General features: G+C 37.9%; 1 protein-coding gene and 1 long non-coding RNA gene across 51 annotated transcripts in view; one reads left to right on the forward strand and one right to left on the reverse strand.

Moving 5' to 3' along the window:
- The window catches only part of ANK2 (ankyrin 2), a 332,755-nt gene that overhangs the window by 140,830 nt on the left and 178,171 nt on the right, over window positions 1–13,754 (reverse strand). For all 50 annotated transcript variants that reach the window (XM_072036850.1, XM_072036851.1, XM_072036849.1 and 47 more), the window contains one exon: window positions 3,838–3,939. In XM_072036850.1, coding sequence (XP_071892951.1) covers window positions 3,838–3,939 — 102 coding nt within the window. The remainder of the gene's footprint in view (window positions 1–3,837; window positions 3,940–13,754) is intronic.
- LOC110352560 (uncharacterized) lies at window positions 10,832–11,290 on the forward strand. The gene is made up of 2 exons (XR_011808682.1): window positions 10,832–10,897; window positions 10,991–11,290. It is a non-coding gene; the product is annotated as an uncharacterized lncRNA (long non-coding RNA).

Here is a 13,754-nt window from a genome sequence, read left to right on the forward strand (position 1 = left end):
CAGGGTCTCCCTAGAGCAGGCTGGGCACCCCGCACCAGGCCCCACCTGCCCCTAGGCCTTCTCCTGGGCCTGTGTGTTGCACCAGGTCCCAAAGACATGGCTATTGCTATTTTTTTCTGTGTGAGACTTCCTGAAACAACACAAACTGTGTACCATATTAAAGAAGAGTTGCATTTCTTGTTTGTGTCCTTTAGCATGGTGCCATGAGGAAGCTGTGCACAACATGGCGGACAGCCTGGGACAAGGCCTTTGGGACTGAGGTTTGCGTGGGTGGTACTGGAGAACCACCGGGTGCTCCGGTAACTCCGTGTTGGGACATCGTATTTCAAATTGGAACATAACATAATGCAGCAGCATGTTCAGTCTTTTCCTTTGCTCCCCAGCTTTCCCTGAATAAATGCTTTTTACCAGGTGAATGCTTCTTCTCTACAGCTCTTCACCGTTGCAGTACAACAGAATAAATTGTGCTGTCAACACGTCCAACCTGATGCTGTAGGCTATGAACACAAACATTCGCTGAAGTTTCTATTCACCTGGGGCACTGAAATTTTAGTCCATCTCATGAGGCATGAGTTACAAAGTAGAACTAATATGAAATTTCTACTGAATGATTTACTCATTTTCATGTTATTTAAAAACAATATTTAGAAGCAATTTTACTTCCCAAATTTCTAGGCATTGTCCACTTTGTGGTCATTTTGATCAAATCTGGCTTTTAGTTAGGAGAAATGCATTCACCATAAAGCTTGAGCTCTCAAATCCCCATTCAGAGAAATGCCATTGACTTCACTTGAATGTCAAGACATTTTGCAGGCCTGCTGCAGACACTTACTTGCATACTTATTTTAAGTCACAGTTACCATGCTATTAAATTTGATAATACTAGTCACTCATTGCAAACTTAGATCCCTGGGCTATGAAGCAAAAGTAATTGCATTTATAGAATAGAGTTACCAAAGACCCAATCTAAAATGTTCTATCACGTTGCAGTCATATCAATGGTGGAACCCTAATAGTGTGTTTTTACAGTACTAGTAATTTCTCTGAAGTGAGAGGCAGCACTTTAAGCACAAAATGTAAGTACCTTTTTATAGCCATATCTAAAACAATTTACTTTATAGAGAACATTGAGCGGCAATAAAAACATATCTAAATAGTGTTAAAAGCATATTTGAGTTTACAGTTTTCCAAAACTGTTTTTTGAAAAAAGAATAAAAATCATGGCTATTCTAACCATCTGAAGGTAATCAGGATTGCAATGCTATTTATCAGTTGACTAGAGATTCTGCAACTGAGCTTCAAGATGTTAATCTGCTTGGACACAAGTTAGCTGGTCAGCTAAAAATACTACCCACTGACTGTTTACTTGGAGGCTGAGATCTCACAAAAATAGCAGGGGAAGCCTCAGACTTCCGCACCCCAGGTCAGTGGGGATCAGGTGCTTCACGTGGGACAGCGTGATTAAAGGCTAAGGAAAATCCATGGGCTGACCATACTGCTTTCAATGTGATAAACTAGCATTCAATGTTTCTATAATGCCCAAGCTGTCTTGTGCTATTTCCACCATAGGAGTGCAGGTTTTGAATTGGATTTTATCTTGCTCTTGGTGAAACAATTACCTCTACAGTTCCAGCAAATGTTCTTAGGGGAGAAGGCTGGCACTGAGGAATACTAAACCTCCTGCTGCTTCCCTTGAACTTGAAAATGAAGACGTGTTTTAGAACCCACTGAAAATATCTGAGGTCATGCACTAACTATGCAGTTGCAAAAAAATCCTTCTAAACTTTTATGAAGGCCAAGACAGAATTTCAGCATTAAATAGCCAACAGACAAAGGAAGTCCTCATTAGAGCTGAACAACAATGGAATCACCTTTCTTTTCTTCAGTAAAACACATACTTTCCATCATGTTTCTGTCTTTAGGTTATTAAGTGATGCTTAGTTGGTACTTTTTTTCACCATAAAATAGAAAAAAAAAAATTTGAAAAAAAAATAATTAAGAGTTTGTGTACACATAAATAATGAGGTTCTAAACTTGTTTACTGAAACATTAACTGAATGTTCTGAATAAAAATACATTAACAAAATTCACAGATATTGTGCAAATTTAATAATTTATTTTGCTAACATCTGCTGTCCTTGGTATGAATTATTCAATTCCTAGCCCATTCCCCAGCATTCATATTCATTTAATGAACAATCTAAGCAATAACAAGCCCTGAAAAACTAAGTATAAAACTGAAAACACAGACTGCTTCTAGATTTTGGAAAAAGGTATCAACATATTGCAAATAGTATCAGAATAATTTATTTTGGAGAAGCCAAAATTCTAAGTTTGTTACAAATTTAAACCTATAATTTCTTTGTTAAGTTATTGTCATTATTATCATATCAACGCGAGCGTGTCCTGGAAGATAACTCTTGTTTTAGGTATGACAGAAACCCCAGACTCTAAAAATTGCCCCATGCTTAAACATAATAATACAACAAATGTGAAAATCTTTACCAGAAACTTCTTCAGGTGACTGAAAAATGTTTTTGCAATTCAAGTTAGAAATCTAGTCACACACTAACACATTCATCTTCGCAAATTATTGCCTGAGAAGATATTGTTAGTCTCAATCAGCTCCACTTTTATTATTCCTTCAAGCACACCTCCCCTTTAAAACTTTCAAGCAGTGCCTTCACACATAAGCATTAGGATACCATTACACAATTTTCAACTTCTTCCTTGGCTCTGCAAACAATGCCAGTCCACACTGTCGTTCAGACAAATGTTTGCAACAAATTTCTTTTAAATTATCCCCTACAGCTACACAGATGCTAGAGAAGAAGTATTCCAAATAGCTTAAAACAAAACAGAACCATAAACCTGACAGCTGGCATGCTGCAGAATTTATTAATCACAGCTATCTGACAGATGAGCAGAGGATGGTAGCATATATGCTGCAATACCTATTGATTCCCAACCAATATTAGGGATTCAATATTAGGGATTCTTTGGAGAAAATAGTATCTTTCATTAAAATGGGGCAATGCCCGTTACCTGGGGACCTATGTCTCATTACAATTAAAATGGACACACTAAACAAAAAGTGTTATCTAACAGTGGAAAAAAAAGAAAAAAAAAGTGAATGTCAGCAGAGTCCCAATTCTACAAACAAACAAAAGAATGAGACTATCAGTATAGAGAAAAAAAAATTGTACGACGAGTGGGCCTCAGCTTTCCAAACCTGCTGTTCAGACAGTGTTCAGTCTTACTCTGTCACAGCAATACAAAACCAAGGGGACCAGGAGCAAGGTGGATTTTGCAAAACACAGATGCCCCAGAACATTTACCCAACCAGCCAAAAATACTGACAACCTTCAACTTGATATCCAGGCTTACTTTCATTGTACTTACCGGTATCTGAAGAATACTAATAGCAACTTCCTCAACTAGAACAAAACATTTTTGCATAACTTGAGTATTTTGAGGAATATATATAGTGCTCACTGTTGCAGTTAGAAATGGAACTTCACAACATTAGGTCCATTTGTGTCAGACTACCAAAACATACCTTAAATTTTGATTACAGGTACTCCACTAACATATATATCCAAACCTGCAGGATACTAGTGAGAAAGAGGAGCCCAGAAAGGTCTATGCAAAACTTTACAAAAGCAGCACAATTCTATAAGCACTTACTGCTTTCTGTAGGAAAATCCCACTGAAGAATAAGCCTAAAAACATAGCTTGAGATAAATCAAAACATCTATCTTGCCTGAAAAAAAATAGGTCTGGCACTGGGGGTCCTGCACTTCACTCTTGAGAAGTTGTGTCCTTCAAATATCTTACCTGATTACATGTATTAATGTCTATTCCACTTTTCAGGTATTCCACTACTTTGTCCAGATTACCAGCTCTGGCAGCTCGGAGAAAGCTTGCATTGCTGTCAGACTGTAAAAACACAAGAAGAAAAGCAACTCTAGTTAGCTTCTGTTTAAAAGAGACCACAGTTTCATCACAGTGAAAGGTTTCCACATTTTATGTTGCAGGTTAATAAATATTGTGAAGACTTTATATTGCATCTGTATTAACATACGGATACATCTAAACAGGGCAATACTGGCACAAAAGAACTGCCAACCTGCTACAGTGAGCAAAGTGCAATAATTGCTGAAGTTCAAAATTGAGGAAGAAGCAATGACAAGACATAAATCACGGTAAATCATATTAAACAATAAGAAAAAAAAATATGTATCAAACTTCCTAGGCATAGTTTTCTGCATATGTGCTCAAAACTAAGGAAAAGAATTACCCTGTTGTTATTGGTTAAGATACTTAACAAAACATACGTTGGCTTTGGATTTGTACTTGGCATATGAAGTTTTATCACTACAATGCTTGTTCACGCAAATGCACTGGCTTAGCACAGTGGCACGTACTGGAGAAAAAATAATATCCAAGAGCAAAAAAAATCCAGTGAATAGACTTTATCAGCTGTGACGCAAACTGGGACATGATAAATGGGTAAAAAAATACATAATTTTTTTAAAAACCACAAAACTGAGCAGGAGTGCAACTGTAGCTAACCACGGAACAAAGCGGATGAAGTACTCAAGCCTAAATATCTAAATCCAGGATAATGTGGCAAACATGCTTGCTCATAAACTGCCTGCACTTGTAAATCCACACTCAAAGTCTCTTCAGCATTATGGGTTGGGAAAAAAAAAAAAAAAGTTTTCATTTTTGAGCTAGGTTTTGGGATGTCCCGTTAAGCAAGGGAGCATGAAATGTTTCCACCCTCTCACCTTTGTCGACCACGATGCCACGAAGGCTATCTGAACTCAGCACACACATCGGTGTTCACCCACGTGCAAACCCACATGCAGGTAAATTGGCTATTAATGCAACTGCTGATTCCAGGAGAACAAAAAGTTGTGCAACAGAGGTGGTATTTGAACAGAATTAGCATTAGGGAACGCACACAGAGACAGTAATGGCTTTCATACTTCAAATAAGCAAACAGTAGGAGTGGGTTTGAGAAGGGGGGCAAGGCTGCTCGGTGGGCACGTGGTTAGAGGTGCCTCAGCCCACTTCACCTCCCTGCCAGAAGGGAAACCTCTCTTTAGCATCCTGAGAGTACCCTGAAAGCCTCCCAGTATCAGCTTATTAACACTGATCGACAAAGCAATTTATTTTGGTCACCCGATCCATTCCAGAGCGTGTATTTTGGTTGTCCTGCTTATCGCACTGCACGAACTCACGTCACAGCCACCGATTCCAACCTATTTTAATCTGCAACAGATGGATGTCATCAAAATGATTCTTTTTTACAACTGCGCTACATGCCAAGACAAGAATATTTCCTTTTAAATTCCTTTCAGCAAACTGCAGCACATTTTCCACATCTTTTACCATTAAGAAAACAGACCGTGCTTCTGAACACACAGCGGGGTGAAGAGAAAGGTAGCACAGGAATTCACATTGACAGAAACCTCTTGCAGCTTCAGGCCGGAGTCAATCAAGCATTTCGATTTCAACGGGCTCTTGCAGGAGATCCCAGTTAAGGTTGAAGAACAACTATGAGCACTGCACCATCTCCTGTGTTGTGTACGCGCGCACACACAAATACAAAATTGTATTTCGAAATGTAAATGTCTTTGAAAACCCAACTACATTGGTAAAAATGTTAACCACGATCAAATACTAGAGCACACGAGATAAATTCTGACACTCCTGAAATCAATGGGAAAAGCATCTTTGCCCTAAATAGAGCACACATTTTGCCTTTTGTCCCATATTTAATCATACTTTACTACAACAAATTAACATGCCAAACCTGAAATCGTCTGGTTTTATGCTATTAGAGGTTGTTAAGGGAGAATGACACTACAAACATCTACAACTTCTTTTTATTAGAGATAAATCCATCAGAGCTAGTTTTTCGTTCCCAGAATGACATGAAAGGCTAAAAACCTTAAGCTCTCAATTCTTGCCAGAAGCTCAGATGGCAGCTAGCATATTAATATATTTCATTTGTTTCTGTCTAAGAAGATGCAAACAGCACTTTCAAAGTAGATTCTCATTTCCTTGGTGCATACTTTTGTCATCTCAAAATGACTGCAGTGCACATCACTTCAGGACTCATTGCGTACACCTGAGCATTGATCAAAATGCAGAATAAACACTTCTCGTCTACGTGAAGAATTATTACGAATTAGTTATACAGGATTAACCCCCTGCGCAGGAACTTTTATAAGCAGCATCTCTTGCTGTGTATGTTCCTGTTGTGAAATAACAGTGCTTGACACCGGAGAGAAGAGCCATAGGATTGCTAAAATCCCAGTGAAACACAAGATCTTGATGCTCCTTGGACGTGCCTTGAAAATACCAGACCGCATAATCTTTCTTTTCTTTTTAAATGTACTTTCTCAGGATAACACATACTGGTATCATATTAGATGAATATAATTGTGACTGTTCTCTTTATAGTCCTGCCTATCCTATTTCAAAAGGTTCTCACAGGCTCTCATGAAAAGTATAAGCAAAGCAACTGACCACACGCCCGACATGACTGATGCCTGAAGCATCACCATGTGCTTACGCAGAGCCAAATACTTAACAGTCAGGAGTATGAGAGTCAATGGAGACTATATCAAATGACAGAGAGGGTCTCCTCTTCTCTTTTTTATTACTTGAACAAGCAAAGGTATTAGGATTCAATGGAAAATATCATGCTATAGCACAGAGGAAGCAAGCGAGCTCATCATGCCTGGCATTTTTACAGCTTATCTTGCATGACATTTCCACCACAGTGTCTCAGATGACTAGCCACCATCGTCTAGGGTGTCGTATTATTCCATACAAAAATGATGTTCTTATTTAAATCAAACTCAAACACACAACTAAATGACACGAAGCAGTTCAGCTGCTTCGCATACAAATTCATGCACAAATATCAGTGAGTGCTGGCAGCTGAAGGAGCATCCAAAGGTTCAACACCATGTTTTAAAGCTTGGAAATCCTACGAGTTAGGAGTAACTCATATCTCTATTTTCTTTCCTGGTCTGGTTGTCAACTCTAATTTTTCAGTAGGTCATCAGCAGTTTCCCCGTGCTATCAAGGTCTTCAAAAAGCATTTTTGTCAGGACTGCACTCTCAGCAATTTACTCACTTTGGCACATCACAAATTCATATCCATTTTGAGAAAATTGTCCCAGTAGTCAGCAGCAGCAGCAGTTTTCTATACCTTTACCATGCTAGGAACCCATGATTTGTGATCTGTGGACTTTTCCAGTTAATTCAGTAATCTCGTGAAATATTTTGTTTCCGTAAATGCAGATTTCTGCTTGAATTCATGATGCATTTCTGTGGCACAGAAGCTGGAATACTGCTCTTCATTAGCTTGTTGGCTGGTGAAGACGAACTGTCAACAAACTGTCTTTCAAAAATACTTCCTTTACAAGAAAGAAAATTAAGACATGGTGCCAGAAACCATTGCATCCTATGATATTTAACACGTCATCTCTCCCTGTGTACACACCTCTGAGATTTTTAGGAGCCTATATGTGGGTCATATGCAGAAGCAAGCACTCTACTAATAAGGAAAAGAAAAGATTACAGAACACAAGTATGTGGTAAGCAGCTACCAGCAAGGCCATGAACATGCAAAGCTGGCAATGTGGGAAATTCAGATATTAACACACTGATTTGCAAAGTCTCAGCTGGCATCTTGGCACATCCCTTGGGGTTCAGGTCATTCGAGTTAGGGACCACTTTGCTTACATGGGGCCACTAAGACTGCAATTTAATCCCTATGTCAGTAACATGCTATTAAAACAAGGTACAGAGGGCTGCATAATACTGCCCTGGTATTTTATACCATGGAACAAAGCCACAACCTTGCTGAAGTAGCAAGCTTTATTTAATGTCCTTTTTTTGAGACAACTATGCTGTACGGTGAAAAATGTGCTATTAACAGTAGCTAACATTAACTTTTGAAGGACAAATAGAGAAATTTCACAGCAACCAAGATTGAATCTGGACTATTTATTTGCAGCTGTACAGATACGAAATATTGCTCACAGACTAGGTCAATAGACGTTAAAACGAAATAACAAAACCGGCCAAACAACAGAAAGCAATGTTCCAATACATCTGCTGTGAGAGAGCACTACAAGTCTTTAATGACTATCTTCTAGGTTAACCTTAGAACCACAGACTCATTAGGGTTGGAAAAGCCCTCCAAGATCATCTGGTCCAACCATCCCCCTACCACCAATGTCACCCACTAAACCACGTCCCTCAGCACTAGGTCCAACCTTTCCTTCTTTGTTAACTTTTGACTGAGGATAAATTAACTCCAGCCAGAAATAAGAATTTTCCAGAACACTACAAACAAATAAGCTACAATGCAGAAATTCATCGTAACCTTAGGTATTCTCAAAGGAAAAAGCAAAAGCATTGTCTGTAAGTAGCTGGTTGTCAGACATTACATATAAAAATGTAAGAGAGAAAGGACAGAATGCACATTATCTGATTTTAAAAAGGCTGTGGATCCAACTTCTTTCATGCTAATTGCAATGCCAGAATATTGCCTGAATTTGAAACATGTCTCAGAGAGCCTGAGATATTAAAACTTCTATGGAAATCAGTGTTTTATATTCAGATAGCCAGAAACCTTCCCTTCTGGGTCCTCTGTCCTCCCTCTGGTTGCCATTCCTGGCTCAGCACACCACATCACTTACAGCACATACCATGCGCCTGCTTCTCAAATGCATTTTATAGATATGTGTAAAAATAAATCATGGTGCGTAGTGTTGAAGTCATATGCTGTACCAGACTCCTAGGTATTTCTCAGCATATTCAGATTTCCTGGTAAAAAACAGTTCTGTGCTTAACAAGAAAAGACTGGGGTGTAGGAGCATTCAGTTTTCTGTAACTGAAAACTGCTTTCATGATAGCATTATTCAAACCATCCACACAAGTCCTTGGAAATCATTTCTATAGTAAAATTATTCCAGAAGGTTGGCTTTTATTTTTTTTTCTCCAGATAAGGAGAATGAACCAATGCCTATCCATTATCACAAACACCTCCATGCGAGAACAGTCAAGCAACAAGAACTATTGAACGTTTATTAATTGAATGACAGGAAAAACAGAAGTCAAAACTGGTGCAAAGTAAACAAATAATAGTTTTACACCTTAATTTAGCATTTTTGATTTGTGTAAGTTTTGCATGTGTCAAGGTTTGTATCTGAAAATGAATAACCCTTTTAAACTTACCTTTCCAGCACGCACTCTGTGACATACTACTTGGATTTCATGGAGAAAATTTAACCAGCCATAACTTTTGAAGAGTCTGGCCCTGCAAAAACTGGTTGTAGCTTGCATGTATTATATAAATCAAGACATTCAAACTACTAATAGTTATAAAAACGTCCACATTAAATTGAACCCTCTATTATTGTTGTACATAAAATCAGCATTAAGACAGAATTAGTCAGTGCATCAACCTTCAGGTTTATCTGACTGTTGATGCCATTTACAAACTCCAGAACAGTGAGGAGGTGTTTGTTCAACAGCTGCTTCTATAATTAGTAAAATGCTGAAGGCTTGTTAACTGTTTTTTCTTCATTAAAAAGCTCTTAATTGACTGGTGGCTCATCATGTTAATATATTCAGGTAACACCTGGGGTTGAGAATTCAGCCCACCACAGACAGAAAGTTGCATCACCTAAACTCAGGTTTTTGTGGCTTCTTGATGTTATTTGGTATTTAAAAGACACAAGGAAATAAAAATGACAGCGATGTAAACACATTCCATTATTTTTTTATTATGAGCATCAATTTCTACTCGTATCCTTGAGGCAACCACTAATTTTTTTCCCAATTGGCTTGCCTATTCTCTGATTTCAGCAACCATCTGCTCAAACCAGCCATGGTTTAATTGGGTGCAACTCCACAAAGCAACACAGATGAGGTGTTACCATGACCCAACTCATTTCTCACATACGTATCTTTTGCCAGTATGGTCGCTTTTTCCATACCAGCATCCAAATGTAAAAAGATAGGACTTGAAAAGGAATGTTTTTTTCTCAGGAAATGCTTTCTGTAAACCTTGCCAGCTACTCATATTTCGTCTTTTGCACCCTAACTTTTTTTTTTTTATGGGGCTGAAAGTGCTGCTGCTATCCAAAGGACATCGCAGTAGAACAGCGGTGATTTTGTGAATTACAAGCCTAAGATGCAGCTCTGACTGCAAGGCTACAAAGGCTTTTTCCTTTTTCTTTTCTTCTCTTTTCTTTTACTAAACCATCGCAGCAGAGTTTCAGGCTGCAGTTCTGACATTCATGCTAAAACATGAGCTAAGTCTTGCACTTGCAATGGCATTTGTAAATCTTTTTGGTAATTGGTAAATGTTTTTAATAATGTTTTTATTTAAAATAATGTTTTCATTTAAAAGATTTTCAATAATGTTTTTAATAACACTAATGGAAAGATACTTTCCCCAGCTTTTAACAAAGTAATGTTCATCATCTGAAAGAAAAGAAATACAATAGTGCTTTACTTTCAAGGCCACTTCCAACCCCTTCAATTCTGTGATTCTGTGATTCCTTTGCTAAGTATGTTTTCCTTCTGTTATTTTGTGGAAAGACAGGAAGGAAGATAGATTAAATTACAGGTCTTAAAGAAATTATAGTATCTGAATTTCTGGATGAACAACATGCCCTATTTCCTTATAACAATTTCAAAAAAGAAAAAAAAAAACACATAGCTTTTCCCATTCAAGCGTGTAAAAGTACTTTAGATCTAATTCATTTTGCTGTGTACCTTTGCTTGCACAGAGTTTGTTAATCAACCACTGAACTAAAAAGCCCACAGATCTAAAATGACAGTCGTAACTAAACAAGTATGTCTCTTTCATAACCTAAAGCATCCTCTTGTCCAGAAAAAAGACACAACTGACCTTACAATAAAGTAACCTGATAATTTTCTTTTTCAGAGAGAGAAAATGAATCATAGGAACAATGAAGTACAAACAGGAAGACAAGTCTCCAGAAACAAAAGATCACCAGCAAGCCAAGTATCCTCTATCAAGATATTGCTAACAACATCAAAAAATTGATTATTTTAATCCCAGAGGTCTAAGTATATGTAATAAATACCACATTTATTTATCTGTCTAGGTTGGCAGTGATGGTTATACATTGGGAACATATAAATATTCTTTTAAGTACATATGCACATGAATAATTTCAGGCAGTTTGAATATTTAAACCAATTAATCCTGGAAAGTTATGAAGGAGATGGAGAAGTTGGCATGACTCTCGCTGGCACTGAGCTGGCCCCACGGCTGGAGCTGCCCTCCCCGTAGCGTTGCACACAGCACGTGCACGGCCCCAAACTTCACAAAAAATACTATTGCTATTTATAGCAAAAAGTGCTGCGTAGTAACAAGACGGTGAAATAGCTGTAAGTAAAGGAAAAGCTTTTGTGCTATACACTATATACAACCTTGGATTTAAACATTCAGTGGTTTCAAATCAAAACAAGTTTGCACATATTTAAACTCAGAAACCAATTGCCCAGTACAGGTGGCTGTGCTAGAGGTGATGGGATTCAGAGGTGGCCCTTCCCCTCCTGTGCTCCTCAAGGTGAATACTGGCTCATCAGACCTGCTACAGGACACGGAGGAGCCAAGACTATACAGTGCCAAGGTAGGTGGGAAGATTGATGTCGTGGCATCCATTACACATACTGGTAAAAGCTTTCTTATGGCTGCAGCCAGACAAGAGACAACGAGGCTGCAGCCAAAAGAAGATATAATGTGTAGTGATATTCAAGACTTAGAGTGTCCTCGAGAAATTAATTTCGCTGGTATCACCAGATGTGGAAAGAGCCGCTGCAAAGACGAAGCTAAGAAAATAAAACTCAGTCAAGGAATGCATTACGATGCACATCCATTATAAAATTACAATTGTGTTATAATGCCATTATTCCCATATTGATGGGAAAATTCCCAATTATTTTAAGGGATGACTTTCATTCTACATTTGTCGTTACACTGAAACCCCTTCAATTCCTTTGCAAACTCCTTTTTGAAATTCCAGCATTTGCAGCGTACCTTTTTTTCCAGCCATTCTTTTCTTTCCACTGGAATGTACAAATGTTTAATCAGTTTGGGCTTGTTTAACCAGGGGAAGAATAAAGGACTACATTCAGTAAATCATGCTTCAGACTTAGCTTGTTTTTTAACACATCTTTAGGTCCAATAGATCTCAAATTAAACATGTTCTTTGCTAAAGGATGGATACATGTTTAGCTGTTTTCTTGAGTTTGGCCCAATATTAGAAACAGCAGCAGCAAAAGAGGAAGAGAAAACTAATGCAAAATCAACCCTTCCTTGAGCCAAGAAGCAAATGTCTTCTATAAACCCTTTATGACACTTAGCTGCCACAGACATCTGTAGGAGTCCTCCCACTACGTTCATTAATTTGACATACTGGACCCACTGCCAGCTGACTTTTACTATGTCAATGAAGGATTTGTGAGAACAGAGGCAAAACTGCATAGTTTTCTATGAAAAAGAATAGAAGTCTTTTTAACCCAGCTGGAGTTTCCTTCAAATTACTGTATTTGTAATGATATGTTATTTTAATCCATACTCATTTTAAAGTATAAAGCAACATCAATAACAGGGTCCTAATCTAGAACAGCACTTCAGTACTAGCTGAACTTCAGGCACGTGTTATCCCTGATGTCCCACTGGGCTTAGTCATGTCCTTAAAAACAAACATTTTGGTATAAATCCCAGCTTGGAAACAATGTGTGCACGTCTAAGATCAGGAGGAATGTAAAAATAGAATCTCAAAAGCATCTGGAAAACACAGTCTAGATTTTTTTTAAAAAAAAAAAGAAAAAAAAAAGAGAGAGAAAGAAAAAAGAGAAAGAAAAAAGAGAAAGAACAAAGAGAAAGAACAAAGAAAAAAAAAGACTTGGGTTCAATAAACTTGAATGAAAGTATCATTTTGTCATTTCCAGAAACAACAAGGATTATGGTATGTTCACAAATGAGCCACAGGATCATTGTAATGTCTCCTGTATGACACTCCCACTTTCTGAAGTCTCTTAAATACTGATATGGAACCAAGTTTCTGCTAAATTAATGGAATAGTATTAAAGGAAGCAATAATATTTAGGATCACCTGGACACCGTGTATTGAGATTTTGAGGTGTTTGGAACACCTTCAGAACTTGGCAGACATCTACATGGTTTCTGTGGCAAATTGCCATTACTAATGATGTCCCTAAATAGAGAAGTAATGATGTGAGAACACCTCTAGAAAGAATTAGGATGCCATTCCAAACATACCTAACAGAAATTTGTTTTTAACTTGGTTTAACAAAAATCTAGCCTGCAAATTAAGTTTATGACAGACTGCTGACAAAGAATTCTGTCACTAGCATTAATTTTTCATCCTTTTCTATCCCTTGTCTTATCTCCAGAGGGCCATTTTCTAAAAAAAGAAACGTACTAACACCATCAGCGCTAATGAATCAGACAGCTTTACTTACCTAAACACCATTAACCGATTGGCCATTGATTCAAATTTACTGGTACCATAAACAGAAAAAATGATTTCATGTTCCTCTGAGATGGACTAAAATAGATGCAAACAAAATGGGTGTTACTGAAAGGCAGCAGTTCCTAACTCCGTGCCAGTTCTGCCAGCAAGACTCATATTAAGCACCTTACTGTACAGAAA

Source organism: Anas platyrhynchos, chromosome 4, assembly GCF_047663525.1.
Source record: "Anas platyrhynchos isolate ZD024472 breed Pekin duck chromosome 4, IASCAAS_PekinDuck_T2T, whole genome shotgun sequence".
NCBI classification, from domain to species: domain Eukaryota; kingdom Metazoa; phylum Chordata; class Aves; order Anseriformes; family Anatidae; genus Anas; species Anas platyrhynchos.